The sequence below is a fragment of the Falco cherrug genome, chromosome 2, assembly GCF_023634085.1.
Source record: "Falco cherrug isolate bFalChe1 chromosome 2, bFalChe1.pri, whole genome shotgun sequence".
NCBI classification, from domain to species: Eukaryota; Metazoa; Chordata; class Aves; order Falconiformes; family Falconidae; genus Falco; species Falco cherrug.
The window spans coordinates 3,921,702-3,939,795 of NC_073698.1; the positions used below are offsets into that span (position 1 = coordinate 3,921,702).

Sequence of the window (18,094 nt, forward strand, 5' to 3'; positions counted from 1 at the left end):
TCTGTAGCACACCAGCTCCTGTGATTCAGAGTTATTTCAGACCTGCAACATACTGGGAGGCTCAAGATGAAAACATCTGCAGATGTGAAAGGTGTGGTTTGTTAAATATCGCAGTAAATACATACATTTTGCACATGTTGTCACAATAAATATGTAACAAGGATAATAAATTGAATAATAACATGTACATAATGATAAAGAAGTAAACAGTAATTATTTTATTGCTGCAATCCCCTGTACATGTATAGCTATATATGCATATTTATTGAAGGCCAAATGGTTTAACAATTAGTAAGGGAATGATTTCTCATCGATTAGTCTTGGCAACAGAAGCAGATCCTCTGGAGAAGCTGGCTTGTGTACAGCAGTCCCCAAACCTTATTGATACCCTCAGAATAGCACTTTCAGAGGACACAGGTGGTCCCAAGAATACTTGGCAGTACCAAGGAGTGAGCTTATGGTCTGAAATCTGTATGGCCCCAATGACCCCATGCCATGCCTAAACTAGCTGTCCACTGTCACTCCACTTTGTGGCGCCAGGCCTAGTGAATATGGCTGCACTGTTTGGTTTGGTAGGAGCTCAACATTGATGTGTTGATGTACACTCCTACCCAAGCCAAAACTCGCCTCTTAGTCCACGCTAGCTTATTTCTTTGGAACTGACCCACAAAGAGAGCTCACCAAGGCACAAGGACACATTGTATCCCGTCCTGTCACCGTGCCAGGCCAGCCTGATGACCAATGTGATGTGGCAGCAGCCAAGGCTGGAGGATAGCTGTGGAGCTGTGGACCTGCAGCTTAGAGGCGGGGACCAGTTGTATTTTCCAAGTGGTGCACGCCTAGCTAATAGCAAAATGACCCATCACAGAAAGGATACAAAGTCTCCTAACAATAAATTTCAGACTCACATGGAAGCAGAAGGAATTATTCCCACAGATCCTGCTGTTGTTAGACCTGTGTCTCAGGTGTGTGGTCTCCAGAAGACTTGGGTCAACCTATGGCTGATTCCTGGTGACACCTGAGTCCTGATGCTTCTCCAGTTACATCTCTCCCGCTGATGATGTCTCTTCCAGGGAGTGATCCCTGGCTGGATCCACACAGACCTGGCCCTTCTCTAGAGAAAGTTGTCTACAACCAGCTATGTAGCACTCAGATATGTAGCTCTGGATTGTGTCCCCGCAGCCCTGTGGTCATTGTGTCACTTACAAGTTTCTTTCGGAGTGCCTTGGATAGCATGGGGACAGCATGCAAAACCCTCTGGAATAGTGTAGGAGGACTGTGCAGAGCAGAAGCAGCCAAACCTGATGCAGGCCCTGAAGAAAACCCCAGAACTACACCCAGCTTGGAGGGAACAAGCTGGTTTGGTGGGGAAGGGTGCCCATGAGAGACCTAACCCTCAGGGTGGTTGACTGTGGGGAGACAGGTTATCTGACAGCATCAATGTGCCCATGCATACCCCATAAAAGAACCTGAGGACACTAAGAGAGATGCCACACCCTGAAGACCTGTAGCATCATGCCTCCAAAACTGCTTACATGCACCAATCCTGCAATGATTTCTGCTGGTACCTGCCATGCACAAACCCTACGTGCCTGCACACCAAGGCAGCAGGATGTGGCAGCCGGGAAAACCCAAATCAAAAAAAGGGCCACAGGTCAGGGCTGGTCACACAAAGTCAACCCTGGGCCATGTCCTGCCATAGGCTCAACCCCTCCAAGTCTCATGGGATTCTCACTCTTCCGTGGGAGACTTGAGCAGGCTTGGTTGGTGGGGCTGGCATGGAGACAAGCAGAAGTGCATGAACAGAAAGCAAAACTCCCAGCAACTGAGATGCTCTGAGACATCGCTGCCAGTATAAGCATCATTATCTTGAGCTGACATTAGCCCAATTGCTTTTTAGAAATTACACTTAAAAAAGAAAACAGCCAAGAAGAGAAGAACTGGCATTTTTTAATCATTTGCAAAAAGATTAGAGGCTGACTGCGTGCTCACCTCATGCTTAAAATAGGTTGTATCATGTCAACAGGATGCCCATCTCTAATTATAAATGATATTTCCCCAGACTAAACAAAGTTTGATATTTATGCTCCATTTCCTCCAGCTCTGATTATAGCCTGTTCTTTTAAAAAAAATGCATGAGGAACAAGAGGACCAAGAGCTTTGCTTTGGCCACTTTTTTTCTATTCAGCTGCTTTTTAGGGAAGTTTGCTGCTGGGAGCATGATGATGCTTTCCATGCTGGGATTTTGGCTTGCTTTAGTACTGACACTGGTGGTGAGCAGGACAGGGAGATTGTCCTGGTCACCAGATCAGCTGTGATTCCTGTCCCATCTTAGCCTCACCATATGGTGCCTGCAGGTCTCAGGCACTGTGTCTTTAGTTGAACCTGAGGAAGATGCTGCTCTTGGCATCTCCCCAGACTAGGCTTGGCTTAGTCCCCTCTGGTACCAGCCATGACCTTTCTCAGGTCCACCTTGGGCCTTGGGCCATGAAGATGTTGACATTGCAAGATGCAGACAGCTCCACTTAAAACTGCAAAGTGACCCAAGTAGCTGTGAAGTTCATCTGAAAAGCAGGGTAATAAATGCATGTCCAGTTCTCCTGGGACATTCCACACTCACTCAGCCAGATGTGACTAGCTACAGAGGGGTCTGCTGTGTCTATGTTATGATACAGTAATTTGCAGGAGGGGCGTAGTCCTGGCTTGTATTGCCCCTCTTGGGTGATTGCCTGTCCCCAGGCACTGCTTGACACCTGGGCAAGCAGTGCTAGAAAATTGAACAAGAAAGCAAAATGCACATAAGGGTGCTTGAGACATTTGTGGAGTGTGTGAGGGACGTTGTACATCACTTGGAGTGGCAGATACAGTTGAAACTCCTAGCGTGAGCAAGTATCACTGTGGGATACAGATGAGGTGACTTTGGTGATAAGGGTCTTCTGCAGAGTGGGAGATGGCAGAAGATAACACAAATACGGCTGAGGAGGAAACAATGGCCAGATGTGGAGAGTTCTGTGGCATGGGCCAGTGATACTGTAAGAGAAAAAGGAGAAGGAAAACAGGAAGGACAAAACTCCCAAGCAAGAAAAAGCATATCACAGGAGGTGCAGAGAGTCGCATCATTTTTTGGGTGTTCAAATCGGGGAAATAAAATTTATGTTTGGATTGTGGAGGGCCAAAAATGTCTCCAGGGTCCTCTGGTTTTATTTTCTGATGGCTGTGGGCTTCAGACTTGCACCATTGCCCAGCAAGACTTCGAGGTATGGCTTGCAAGCAAAGTTGCCAGGTGAACATCTTGAGAGAACAGAATAAGGGCAGAGACCTGCTGCCTTGGACTTGTCCTGCCAGCTCTGATGGGTGGAGACAGGCTGTATCCAACCTAGATTTTAAATGTCTCTGGGCTTTGTCTGCCCCCTCAACACCCCGCACCCCCACCCACATCTCCAGGGACATCTTCTAGCCTGTGCTTGAAAAATCCCAAGCTTTATCAACAGGTTCAGGAAACTGCTCCATGTGATGAATCCGGTGTGTCTTGAAATGCAAACCAGATGAGAACGATGTGGTTTCTCTGGCAAATATTTCTCATATCTCTGCCTGCCACTGCAATGGCAGGAGGATCTATGAATCAGGTGGTGCTGAAGAAGCTGCAGAACAGTTTGCTCTGTCATCTGTGCTAATGGGGTTGAAGATCATGTTTCTGTCTTTAGATCTCATGGTCAATTCAAAGTGTGAAATATCATCCATTTTTCTTCCCTCTTTTCATTTTCCTTTGGGTGAGAGAATGAAGAGGGAAGTTTGTTTCTCCTCCCTGGCATTTTCAGCCCCTGCTATTGACTCAAACCTTATGAAAATTACTTTAAGCTATCAACCCCATTGAAATAATCAATTTTCCCTTTTTGTTGTCCCCTTCTCTTTCCACATCTTTACCCTGTTTGCTTTGGGTAGGTGGTATCTTACTGCAGGGAAGCTCTGGTGAAGGGGTTACTGGCATTACATCTGCAAGGCCTTGAAGCTGATCATGAAACAGGTAATTTTCAGCTCTTGTTGAGAAGGCTTTCAGCACAACTGGTTGAGAGTGTGATCTGCCCTGTCTTTTGCTCCTTCCATGCTGGTTTTTTAGGCAAGCACTAGAAAAACTAAAAAAAAAAAAAAAAAAAAGGAGGTTGCAATCATAATTCTAGGGAGAGCAGAAATGAGTTAGAAAGGCTCTATTTTTGTCATGTTCCTTAAACCCTTTGATCCTTCCCATAGCCCCTTGATCCATCACTACGTCATCACTTATTGAAAGCATTTTTATTTTTTTATAGCCCACAGCTGGGTTCTGGGTTATTTCCAAAATGTCTTTGTTTCCTGTGCAGTGTGTTGGCTTTTCTTGAATAACCTAACTCCCACCCCCAATGATGTATTTTGGATTTTTTTGCATGAAGGAAAAATATCAAAACCCTGGTTTGATCCTTGGTGATGCTCTTTGTTGTGCTGATGCAGTACATCATGGCAGTCTGTACAGTGCTTCAGGTGGAACGTACTCCTGGAGGAGAAAGTTGCTTGCACCATCTAACAAACCCTCTGGACTGAATAATGCAGTGGGGGTTCACTGGGAGATATGGGAGAATGTTTGAGTTATTTCAGTGGAGAGAGAAAGCAGACATAGGACAACAACTTGAAGGAAAAGGTGCCTTTTCTAATCCTGTTCATCAGTCTCTTCGACTTTTCCAAATACTGAAAATTTCATTTGATGCTGAACATCTCCTTCTAGATTTCAGAGATGGAATGCACTCAGCAAAAACTTTGGAGCCACTGCATAGGATACATTTCCACTAGGAAGTTTGGTGCACTGGAATGGTGAAATAAGGAGAACACAGAGGCACAGATAATTATGCTCGAACATATACCATCAGCCCCCTGTCAAACCTGGGTAGAAGAAGCTATGGCAGCAGTGTTGAAGAGCCAAGTAAACTCCTGTTCTCCTTTTTCTTATACAAATCTGTAACTCCAGAATGATGTCATAGGTGAAAAAGACGAGATATCTTTGATCAAATGTAGACATCTGCAAGGCAGGCATCTAGCAAATGAACCACTAATCTTGCTATCTTTCAAAGCTCATGGAGGGAAGTGGAAGCCCTTCTTGCTCATGATTCATCTTGTACTCTAGCAGATGAATCACAAGGAGCTCCTGCTTTCTTCTGTGAACACGAAGGGAGGGGTGAGTGACTAATGCAGACACAGATTCAGAATTAAAGGAAATGAGTCCCTCTCACAGTCAGGAAACAGGGAGCTGGATTTTTTTGCTGGTTGTGGGTATACCTCCTGCTGATGTAAATCCCAGCTTTTCAGCCCAGGTTGGACATACCAATCACTTAAAATACTTTCCAGGTTTCCTGGGGAGAAGCTACTTGGGGATGGTATTTCTGGATGTGTTGCAAACATTATAAGTGATTCTGCCATTCTGTTGTTGCTTTGAGGGTCTGACATCTCATTCCATTGAGAAAAGCCCTGAACAAGATTCCTGCCCTGAGAAGCCTCTGTAAACCTATAAAGCATCTCCTTGTACACAGATGCAAAGATCTTTGTTGGCAAATTGGGATGCAGTTTCTGGGATTATATCGTACATCCCTTTTCCTCCTCAGGTCAAAGGCACTGGGCTTTAGACAATGTTCCTTATAGATCTCATGACCCATTATATCTAGAGGGTCTGTCTGTGACATATCATAAGCATCTCCTGGTTGGAGGAGCATGCGTCTTAGGATTTACTTTCTGGTGTCAAGACTCCTGTATTTTTGTCCTCTCCATAGCATGAGCGAAAAGAAGAGAATCTCTTCTTTGCTCATTGTAGCTTTCCCAGAGCTCCATGTTCCTGTTAGCACACCTTATATCTTAACAGATGAAATAAACTTTCCCTATGACTCAGAACTATGAGAGTGGTCACATTGCTTATTGGCTCATATCAACATCACTGAATTTAGATCTAAGTTGTTTTTGGTTGTCAGGTAAGACAATCTTGATAAACGTTTAACACAGCTCAGAAAGGACCAGTCGTTTTACTGGACTTGATGATCTTAAAGGTCTTTTCCAACCTAAATGATTCTGTGATTCTGTGATTCCAATGAAAAGTGGAGGCATACAGCTCCCGCTGACCTTCCCTTTCCCCAAACACACGCCTGCCAATATCCATTCCCTTTCAGGCTCAGCACTGAGGAAGCTTCTCACCTTCTACACGTGACACTCCCTGTGGTTACCCCATGGTGGACTGCTCTCAGCTCAGACCATTTTGTCCTTGAAAAATGCAGAGAATTTCTAAACAAAAAAAAAACCCCAAAACACACACACCCCACCCCACCCCACCCCGAAACAGCCAGCACGTTGTGCAATGTGAGGTTGTTGTAAGGCTCGAGATTCAGGATAGGAAGGTCATTGGAGATGGTCAAAGAAAATAACTTTCTGGTCAGTTCGCTCGTTGATGGGCAGGGAACAGCTAGGACAACTGATTTACACATACTTTGCCTGCCCTCTGGTGGCGAATGGCTGTTGATTAATTGTGTGCATACAAGCATATTTATAGATACTTATGTACACATAGGTATATGTGCACATATATGTATACACAGATGTATATGCATTGACATGTATGGCAGAAAATGCTTTCATCTGAATTGCACCTTGAATCTGAGTGTTGCAGATGTGAGTAGTAGTTAACTATTCCCATTGGCTGTAGCTGGTCTTTTTAATGCTGAAGATTTTCCACCTTACTGTGTTTGTGTTAAAATTTAGCCCAGTTAAAAGAATCCAACATGAAAATAATAGGAGTATAGTTAAATCTTTGCTCCATGTTGGAGAGACCAGTGAGCTCTTCACGTGTCCTTTTCCTCTCTATAAATAAACTCTGCTGAAACTGGGTGAGCTGTACAAAATCAAGAGCAAAATGTTTTTCCAGGACCAGTTCTTACAGCAAATGCAGGACAGCATAAAAATAACTGCTGCAGTATGGATGTGCTTTTCCCTACACAATGCCGGACTGGGTCAGCAGGAGAGCACAGAGACAAAGGTGGCCTTGGGCTGAAAGCTTGGAGGAGAAATATTCCTTCAGTCCCTCAGTGGGGTTCAACATCATATTTCCACTCGTTTCCCCTTGTAGTTGCAAAAAGCGGAGGGGTTTGCCCTGCAGTCCTCCACACCTCCTGCAAACGTGTCCAGCATCTGGGCATGAGGTAGTGAGGATAAGCGTGTTCAATGTTGCAGCTCTCAGGACTTGTACAAATCTAAGAGGTGTTGCCAGAACACGGCGTTCTCAGCCTTTTCTCTTTGGATGACCTATTACAGTAGGAAAGGGCAGCAGAAGTGTCTTCTCAGGCTGTATTCGTATTGGTGGGGTTTGTCTATACCTAGAGGGAAGTGAATCAGAGAAGCGTCTCGTCTCAGCGCCTTCATGCACCACTCAGCATTTCCTAGTGAAACCACAGTCTTTCTCCTTTAGGAAAACAGCCTTCAGCCCTTGGAGCCCTTGAGATCTGCAAGCCCTTCAAACAGAGCATTTTCCTGATTTCCTATTTGCCTTGGACTGTGTTTTGAAGCTACGCACAGGGATGAGCACACCGTGTCCCTGGACTCGTGTAGCCTTATGCAACATGGAGGCGATGTGCATAGAGTCCAAACCCACCATTTCGAGCACATTTTCCAGTGATGGTGGCAGTACTCATCTGCCTTTCTGTCTCACGGTAACTCCATCTGAACCCGTGACCAGTTCCTGGGTGGTGGATTCAACTGCTGATTCAATTGCTACCACCAGTGGTCCCTAGGCCAACAAGTACCACCCCAAACAATCTCGGGGCCAGGGATATTCCCACTATGTTTGGGTGTTTGGGAGGGGAAGGTAGATGATTAGCTAACTCCAGTGCCAGGGAAGGGTGTCATCACATGTCATCTAATCATGCAGGTATGTCCCTTGCTTTCTGAGGAGCATTCCTTTTGTGCTTTTCCTTTTCTAAGAAGCACCATGCAAGGCTGGTTGCTCTCAGTGCTCAGAGCCTCCTGTTGTTCCACATGTGGGGAATGATTTGCTGGAGACCTCTCAGGATGTGAAACCTACTGTCGAACCACAGCTGGAGGACTCCCATCTGAGGAGATTCTTCACTCAGTTCCTTTCCACCCATCCTTCTTCTGGCTGGGCACATGTGGACTACAGTGCCTGAACATACAACCAAGGCAGGTTCATCCCACCTAAATGAAGAACTTTTTGTCTTCTAACCTCACCAGGTCAGGACATTATTATTCTTATGTCCCCTGTCCCCCTCCACACACACACCACCGTTGGACAGTCTGCACCCTGCCTGGTGCTCAGCCACCAGGACAAAGCTACAGCAGCAGAGGCAGAGGAGAAGGTTTAAGGCTTTCAGGCTGATCCTTCCTCTTCATAATGTGAGAAATAGCATTCACTGGGTCACCCTGCAGACTGGACCTGCAGCTTGGACCCACCATGAGTATCAGGTCATATATCCCTCTTGTCCTGACCATGTTGCAGTCCTGACAGGTGTAGTCAGCCAGAGCAACCTCCATGACATCTCCTCATGAATAAACTTCGGCACCTTACCTGGATAACAACCTGTGCTTATTCCCTCCGGTGCTTTCTGTGTGATGATGGTGTTTGGGGAGCTAGAGTCTGGCCGGGCAGACAATCACCTCTGCAGGGAGCCCACACAAGTAGGTTAAACAAAAGCTTTATTTCCACACAGTGTTCTCAGGACACGGTGCCAAGATTTCACAGACGGCTCAAAACAAGGATTGGCAAGGAATGCTCTGCTCCTGTGATGCTTTCTTATTGCAAACAGCCCTGAGAGTCACAAAATGCATGTTCAGAGCCAAGCCTGAACTTCCTTTAAAATCAGAAGTGTTCAGATTAACAATTTTCAGGTTTGTTCTTTAAAGTAATAATGTAATAATCACATGTAGAGGACTATGAGCAGCTTCTACAGCACCAGGCTCTCAATGCATGGTGAAAGCCCTCTGGTAGTACAGCAGAAGAAATATGCAATAAGCCACGGTTATTAAGGAAATTAATTGCAATACATCTGCCATCAGGTATTATTACATGCTACGCGACGTTCAGACAGTGCATTGCTCCTGGTCAGCAAAGACATCAAGACTGGCGCTTCAGCCGTGCAGAGTCTGTTTGCTGCCTTCTCTTCCTGCCCACAGTTTTATGACTAGTGTGAAGAAAGGTCAGTTGGTTTCCTGCAGGATTTTGCTATTTTGAAATGTTATTTCAGTTCCAGCTTTTGAATGAAAAAATAAATAAAGAAGGAAATTGGATGTGGAGGTTGGATCTGAGACATCTGCCTCCAGGGTTGCTTTGCAGCGAGAGGCTGGAATCGGTGACTGAGGTAGCCCAGCAGACGGGCAGCTGAGGGGTCTGGCAAACAAACTGTTAGAGACTCAAACCATTTTCTATTTGAAAACTGCAGAACATTTTCAACTTGGCAAATTCCAACAGCAACAGCAAAAAAAGCTTCAATGCTAATAAAAGCCTTCTGTTTGAGACCAACTGGAATTTCATGCATCATATTCTGGTTTTCATTTGGACATCAGGCCTATGTAGACATCACTTATTTCAGCATTGGTCCTTGGCCCTATATTGATTTTTCCTGAGCTTCTCTGCATATGTTAATGAAAAGCATTTCAGACATCTAGCTTGGAGAAAATGAGTATATTTATTTGCAGAGTCTGTTCTACAGTTTTTTTAGCAGTGCCTGCAGTCTGTACTATCTAGTTTGGTTCCTGGACAGTCGCAAGTTGAGAAGAGATAAAGGCAAATGGGGGATTTAATTCCTTTGAATAAAATAATTTTATTGTGTCAGTGAAAGAAGTCAATAAAAGAGAACTGTCTGATATTTTTTTTCTGGACTTTCAGGAGATCCTAATCAGATCCTGTGAAGAAAAGGAGATCGTATTGCACCAGTTATTGACAAAGTGAAGGGCAAATGTCATGAATCAAGACTGATGTGGAGGCAGGAAGCAAAAAAAAAGAATTGCATGATCAGGAATCATTGTGCAACAACTTTTGTGGGTGGTCCTTGCAGTTCCCCACTGTGTCCTGTGCTGTTTAGCAGAATTTAGAGGTGTTTAGAGATGTTGGTCAGGGAAGGAAGGAGAATGAAGGGGTACTGACATCTGCAGATATCATGAAGTCAGGCTTGGGTGAGATTGTGAGGAAATCTAGTGAATGAGGAAAAGGATGATGAATGAAATTTAATATCAACAGCTGTAAAGTAACGAGCATCAGAGGAAAAGTGTTAGGTGCTTCTTACACTGCACAGCACACAGAGCTGGTTTCATCAGCTCAGGGAACCCTCTCCTGTTCTCATCACAAGAAGATTGGGGGAGTACCCTGGTGTGGGATGAATACCGAAAAGCTTCAGCTGCTTGCCTGTCTCAGCAGTTGCTGGCCCAGGAGCACTGCGTGCTGCTGCTGACCCACCAGCTGCAGGAGGCTGGAGGAGAGGATTGCAGTGACCCAGGGTCTGGAAATCATCCTGAATGCAACGGCTCCCAGTGCATTTTGGGATGTCTGGTCTGACTCTGCGCTAACCCAGCCTCCCCTTACATCAAGCTCTCTGTATCCTGCAGCATTGTCCCCACAAGCTGACCTCGCAATCCTACAGCTCTTCGTTAGGCTGAGTTTTGCCTGCCAGAGCTTTGTCTAAGTCTCTCGTTTCACACAGCTTCAGTTTGAGTGTGAAGAGCTGTAGCTCCTCTGCCTTCTCCCTCCTATTCTTTTATTCAAACAATTATTTTTTAAAGCAAATGAGGTCAGTGGTGAGTGTCACACTAGGGTTTTCTGGTACAACTGCAAGGGAAAGCAAGGATGTGTGGTTACAATGGTAGGGAATCCTTAGCCCACCTTCACCAGCAATGCCCATGGACTTGCAGCCAGCTGACAACCACTGTTACTGTGTGTGAGTGGGTGGGTAAAGGGGGCTAAGGGTCTGCCTGTGCATAGGACCTTGTGAGACCATGTTCTCGATTGCATGGATAGAAGGGAGCAGGTTGCCCTGATGGCTCCCATGCATTTGACAAAGGGGGAAATCTATTGCTGGTGTGAGGATGGAAGGTTGAGAAGGGAGTGCTCCTGCTGCACTGACCGTGGAGCAGTCCCTGACCTCACCACTGAAGGACACATCTCTACAATGCCAAGGGAAATAACCAGTGCTTCAGGGGAGGCGGACGTGCTGATGTTTTTGCATGAGGATGTCAGGACAGAGACAACATAGTTTCATGAGTTCAAAGAGGGGTAATGCTGCAGAAGACCTACCCACAGCTGAGCTCCTGCCTTCACCCAACTGCAGTCCCAAGGCCCAGAGATGCATCTTGATATTTTCCAATGAAAAATGTGCTGTGGCAAGTAGTACCACCCCCTCCCTGCTTTAGTGTCCCCATGTCATGGGAGACTTTTCCCAAACATAGATCCGTGCAGCTGCTTGGACACTCATCCATGCTGTGGAGCAACCATCTTCCTTGGGTTCTTCTGTAACTCCTGATATCTCCTTTGTCTGGCCATCCTGCTGCTGGCTTGCATATTTTGAGACCTGCCTGTAAAATACTGAATAATGGAGTGACTGTGGGAACAGGAGTCTCCATAGGTGCCCTATCTGCACAGAATGCTGAAAAGTAAGCTGAGAAGTAAGCTGAAGGTAAATATACAACGAAGAACAAGACTTTCAGGTGGAGGGATAGGTCTCCAACGATCTTTATTGGCATTTGGTTTTAATCCACTCTTAAAAATACTGTATGAAATATGAACTATATTCAGACAGTGTATATTGTGCATAAATAGTCTGATGAGGAGCAGCTGAGGGAACTGGGGTTGTTTAGCCTGGCGAGGAGCCTCAGGGGGAACCTTCTTGCTCTCTACAACTGCCTGGCAGGAAGCTGTAGTGAGCGGGGGTCGGTCTCTTCTCCCAAGTAACAAGCAACAGGACAAGAGGAAACAGCCTCAAGTTGCACCAGGGGAGTTTTTGTTTGGATATTAGGAAAAAAAATTGTTCACTGAAAGTGTTGTCAAGCATTGGAACAGGTTGCCCAGGGATGTTTTGGAGTCACCATTCCTGGAGAAATTTGAAAGATGTGTAGATGCGGTGCTTAGGGACATGTTTTAGTGGTGGACTTGGCAGTGATAGGTTAACAGTTGGTCTTGATGATGTTAAAGGTCTTTTCCAACCTAAATGATACTATGACTCTATGATCCTATAAATACATTTTCTACAGGTCTCAATAGGTTTGAACAATTACATTAAAATTCACCTTATAACATCAGCAGTAAAACCTCCAGCAATCACGTGGTACGTTCTTGTTGATAGTGGTTTTTGGAGTGTGTGCCTCACTATCTGAGAAGTCCACCAAGTGACTTGTCCACAATCACCTGAGAAGTCTGCTGCAGAGCTACAAAAATTTACATTTGCTGCTTCCAGCCCCCATCTTCCTCATTACAACATGCAGACACTAGTTTTAGGAGCAAAATAACAAGAAAAGAGCCTGATACAGTCACAGTTAGTATGGGAAGAAATCTCATGAGTAAACCTAAACCTGTCTAAACAGAACAATGCCAGGAAAATATAAATATATTTTCTGGCTTTCTAACAGTAGAGGTTATCACACTCAGGGATGAGTCCTTGACTTTTTCCTGTTGAAATTAAGAGCTAAAAAATACCACTGGCTTCAAAGAGAATTAAGAATTATCCTGGGATTACTAAAGTCGCCAGTGATTAGAACTTTGGTTCTCTGCTACCCTTTCCCACAGATCTACTATTTTATTTTTTTTTAAATAAATTCAAAGAATGTTGTTTATTTTAGAAGACTACAAACTGAAGAAAGAATCCAAAAACTGTGTGCAGAAGGGCAGATTGAAATCCTCTTGTTTAAAACATCTTCAGATGGAAAATTCAGGTTTTGGCTACCCAATATTTTCTTAAAATTATCTTTTCTTGGACTAACAAAAATACACATTCAAAAGATTATTTCTTAGTGAGTAAGTGTGAAACAAAAAAACTGAGTACCCCAAAACTGAAATATATATGTGTCTGTAGATATGTGTAGATTTTGAAAAGGCGAATATGTGCGTAGTGGTAGTCTGAAGAGGTGTGTTGTTTTGCAGTTTTCTTCTCCTGCATTTACTAATGTTTAATATGATATATAGCAGAAATAGAAGGTTACCATGCCTCTTGCTCACTGTCTCATTACCAGCTAAATGGATCTATGGGCAGTTTCTTGTAGCGAAAGTTGCTTCACAGATTTTATACTTTCTCCTCATATATATCTTCCTTTACCTCCATTTTGTCTGTGTGCTGGGAAGAACAAGTGTTTCAAGGAGGGTTAGCCCATCTAGAAAGACCAAGTGGCAGAGTTTCCAGACCCAGGGAAAAGGTCAGGGAGTCCAGCACCTCCTCTGAACCAGTGATGATAATCTATGTGGGAGTGAGGTTCATCCAACTTGAGTTTATTCATCCACGATGTAGGTTTCTTCACCTGAGCTGGCCATCGGAGCTACTGTTAGAGTCAATGGCAAGCACTTTTAGGGCATGGTTCATCCATCTGAATGCAGATATCCAGGATAGGATTCACTTTTGGGTTAAGGCACCCAACTTTAAAGGTGTATCTCATTAAACATACCTGTCTAGTATTATTTAGATCTTAGGGTCTGCTGTCTGGCCTCCAGCTGCCGTTGCAAAAGGATCTGGTCCTGTGTCTTATTTGTCAGCCCTGTTTGGATGCTGTAGGTACTCTAGGGCATCCTAAATGCCATTGAGCACCTGTGTTTCAGCAGGTGTCTCTATCTGGGTATCTCTGCATGCATCAGACTCCCATGGTTTGAATGGAGACCTTGCCAATAGTCAGTGAAGTTTAGGGGTGACTGTGCTAGCCAGATGTAGGCACCTATTTTAGGCTCAGCTGAGTCATGAAGCTCCTTGAACTTTTTGACCTGGTTTCCACTAAGTGCAGTGGGAGCCAAGTCACCCAGCACACACAGAGGTATTCACCTGTAGGAGCCTAAGAAACACTCCTGGGAAATGCCTGTTTCCCTTCTCTGACTGTTAGGGGACCTGTCTGGGTGACTGTCTCAGACTGCAACTTACAGGGCTATATTTAGCCAGATGATCCTCCTTTTGCACTTTGTGGGTATTTCTCTTCATTTGGAGGCCAGCCTTGACTACACATAGGCTTTTCCAAGCAAAACCCATTGATGCAAGTCTTATTTTCATGGAAATACCACACCAAGAGGAGAGGGAGAGATCACCTGTCCCCATCAGACAGGACGTGCTTTCTGTCTGCCACACTTGCAATTCTCTTTAGCCAAGTCTTAAGGTCATGTTGATTGAACCTGCACCACTACCTAACAAAGCAGCACTGATCAATGTTTTTAACATGGGAAAATAATGGAAAAGATATGAATTATGTAGAAATTGTTTGATTTTAAACTCACATTTGCGTAGACCAATCCAGATAACGTCTCTTCCTGGAACTGTATATGGATGCATATTGTGTCAGAATTGCCTGGCCCATGTCTCTTCCACAGGACTTTATTTCTAAATGAATTTGCAATCAGAGCGTGAGCACAGTGTGGAAGGTGAAAGCTTTCCTAAACCCTGTCTGACAGCTCAAGTGACAGATGTCTTTCAAAGCCCAGCTTCTCTCACCTGGAGTATCAACTCTCATCATTAAATAGGCAAAGGTTTCTTTCACAAAACCAGGTGCCACAAAGTAAAATCTCATTATACAAGAAGAATAATGAAGTTCATTTCTATTTTCACTTTTCAGATGTTCATACTCCAAACAGCTCTTACTTTGACAGTACAAGTGTTTTATACTTGCTATGGTGAATTAGTTGTGAAAATAGTATCTTCCTTAGCTTTGTGGAGTTGGGCTTGCCTCATTTCATAAATATATTTGCAATAACCAAGGAAGGTTTGGTGAGTGGTTGTTGACTCTTATTTATCATCTGAATGATGAAAATCTGCTCTGGTGGCTCTGATGAGAAGAATTCAAACTGAGCTTGAGAAAGGTCTCCCTGTTTCAAATGAGCACCTTCTGATGGCAATATTGATTAAATTACCATCTCTGCTGTTCTCTTCAGCCTTGCAGAAAAGAGAACAACAATTCCCAGAAGTCTGTTAGATGTTGAACATGAGTAAAAAAACCTGGGAGAAGAAGTGGCCAACAACAAAATTACCTGACCTTGATGAAGTGTGCTCTGTGAGAAGTGCCTACAGGCCAAATGCTGGCCCTTTGCAGAAAGGTATTTTTACCCACTGGGAGGCTTACTTTGAAGACAAGTGCCTCTGAGACCACTTGGAGATTAGAAAGGAAAAACAGTGATGTATTTTAGGCTTTGCACTGCTTAAGTGATGTACTTTTCATTCCCTTAGTCCCACTTTTGCAGGAAATAAAATTTGTATCTTATTAGTATTACTCAGCTAAAGGAACTGAAGAATGTCATTCTCTGCATCTCAATTTTACAGTATCTTGGCATTTAGGTTTTCATCCTGCTTTAGGATGAAAGCGTAAAATGTTTCAGATATGCTATATGTGTGAATGTATAAAGCTAAACAAAATGTTCTTCCAGTTTAGATCTGGAATTGCAAAGATGACATATTTTGACATTTTAAGCAAAATCACATTTTGGCATTTGGAAACAAATATTGATTCATACCAAACTGTTTCATTTCAAAACTGCCATTTCAGTTTGAAAATAATATTAAAATGGCATTTGCAGCCGAAATGTCAAATTAAAAGAAAATGTTTCAGCTTAAATTGACATACAGGAACAAAACATTTTGCTTCAAAATTTCCCCTTGTGGGGGAGTAAAAAATATTTTTTGTTGTCGTCAGAAACATATTCTTCTGAATTGTACTGATTTTTATGAAACCAGAGTTCTCTACAACAACAGCAACACCCCACCCCACCCCCTAAATTTAATGCAAAATAGTTAAATCGGTTTAGCACTTGGCATTATTGTTCAAATCCAAGCTCAAATGCAGCTGGACATGTTTGTGCTGCCATGCAGACCTAGGTAAAATATTTTTTGGGCTTATCTTTGTGACAGATGCTGATGAAAAGCTGGTGCTACCATCAGCATCACTTTTCTCCCCAGTGGACCCCTGCCAAAAACGTACACATACAGCTCGGAGCTGGTGCCCAGTTTCACAAGAGATGATGGTCAGGATTCATCTGCCTTCTTAGGTTCACCCTCTGCAAGAGCTAAAAGGCTTCATCAATTATACTGCTTTTGGCTGGAAGGGGATTAAATGGAGGGTGAGCTCCTCTGCTGGGTGGCTTCAGGGTGTCCGTCCTGATCTTACTAGTTCTTGGTTGTGATCTTCTCAGATTTCATCCTCTTCAATACTTATTCTGGCCTCCTTCATGCTCCCCAGCTCTTTAAAGGTTGCTTTTGTCAGTGTCCTCTTTGTGTCACTCAGGACAGATTTGAGTTTCCTGGTCAGTGCATCTGACCATTTGTGGCTGTAGAAGAGAAAAGAGATGAGCAGTTAGCAACCCCACTCTCTAAGGAATAGCCTTTTTTTTTTTTTTTTTTTTTTGCACCGTTTTGTCAGACAAAGCAGAAACGTTAGACATTCTCAAAGCCATCAAGAAGCATCAGGCAAGGAGGGATGTTGGTAGAGAACTGAAGGGATGCGGTGGTCCCAGTAGACCATACAACCGGTGGAGCTGTTGCATGGGTTGATAGGTCACACACTCAAGGATATTCACTTCACAAATATAAGTTACATCTAGTTGTAAGAACAACTAGAGGGCTTCAGCTGCTCCTGAAAAAACATTCCTAACTGTGCATCACAAGCCTCATAAAGCACCTAGCTGGCAATAAAAGAGATTCCCTGATAATCATCTGTGCTTCTCTGGGTTTGAGGTCATTCACTGCCACCAAGGAGCCATCTGAAGGTCCAGTTGCTCTGACAGCCCCATGATCTCAGCAAGCCCAAGACATGATGGTCAGAGAACCAGAAAGTCCTGACATCAGTCTCAGATCCAGGTGTGGTTTTGCTGCCTTAGCCTGGCACTGTTCCTGACAGAATAAGCTTTGCTGAGTGCCAAGACTTAAAAGTTGGGCTAACTGAGAACCTGCATCTAGATCCAGGCTAGTAAACTGATGTGATGAAGCTGAAAAGCATCATCTGATATGATGATCCAAGTGTCTGTGATGTCCAGCTTCTACCATCTGTTGGTAGGCATAGATTTATTATAACATAACGGGAAGTTCAGAGACAAAACAAACATCAAGGACTTGTAGAAGGCCAGAACTTGAGTGAATCACAAGGTTTTAGGTACGTCTCAACTCTGCAGCTGTCCTGCCCAACATAAAGCATCATATGAAAGCAAATTTACTGTGCATAATAGCAGAAAATATCATTTCAGCTGTTGTAAACCGAAAAGAACCAAATGTTAACCCATACGAATAATATAATTGTGATCATGTAGATATTAAAAATAAATGGTTGAGAAATTGTTGTGTGTATATATATATATATATATGGTTTTCAACTGTTCACAGCATTGTCGTGTACAATGAACACCCAATACTTTAGAATAGAAATATATAAAACTGACTAAATGAGGCAGCAATTCTGTAGCCGTAGGACAAGGGAGAATGGTTTAAAAATGAAAGAGGGGAGATTCACACTACATATAAGGAAGAAATTATCTGATGATGAGAGTGGTGAAACACTGGCACAGGTTGCCCAGAGAGTTGGTGGATTCCCCATCCCTGGAAAAAACATTTAAGGTCAGGTTGGAAGAGGTTCAGAGCAACCTGATCTACATGAAGGTGCCCCTGCTCATTACAGGGGGATTGGACTAGACGGCCTTTAAAGGTCCCTTCCAGCCCAAACCATTCCATGATTCTATGATTCTATCCCAAGAGTGTAAGATATGAGGCCCTGAAAGGAGGGGAACGAATATTATTAGGCCCAAGGACTATTCACACTGGTGACCAATTACTAATATAGAATTGTTAAGCAACCTAATAAAATTGCCCTTGATGACAGCGCAGGATGAGCTGTTTTTAAAGTATCTATTAGATATCTATAAATTATATAA

At 43.7% G+C, this 18,094-nt stretch overlaps 1 protein-coding gene across 4 annotated transcripts in view; it reads right to left on the reverse strand.

Moving 5' to 3' along the window:
• Positions 1 to 11,716: 11,716 nt before the first annotated feature.
• The window catches only part of GUCY2F (guanylate cyclase 2F, retinal), a 53,982-nt gene continuing 47,604 nt past the window's right edge, over positions 11,717 to 18,094 (reverse strand). For 3 of the 4 annotated variants that reach the window (XM_027807799.2, XM_027807800.2, XM_027807798.2), the window contains exon 19: positions 11,717 to 16,501. In XM_027807799.2, the coding sequence (XP_027663600.1) occupies positions 16,363 to 16,501 (139 nt within the window). In that variant the 3' untranslated portion in view covers positions 11,717 to 16,362. The remainder of the gene's footprint in view (positions 16,502 to 18,094) is intronic. The other variant, XM_027807801.2, reaches the window with a different exon arrangement.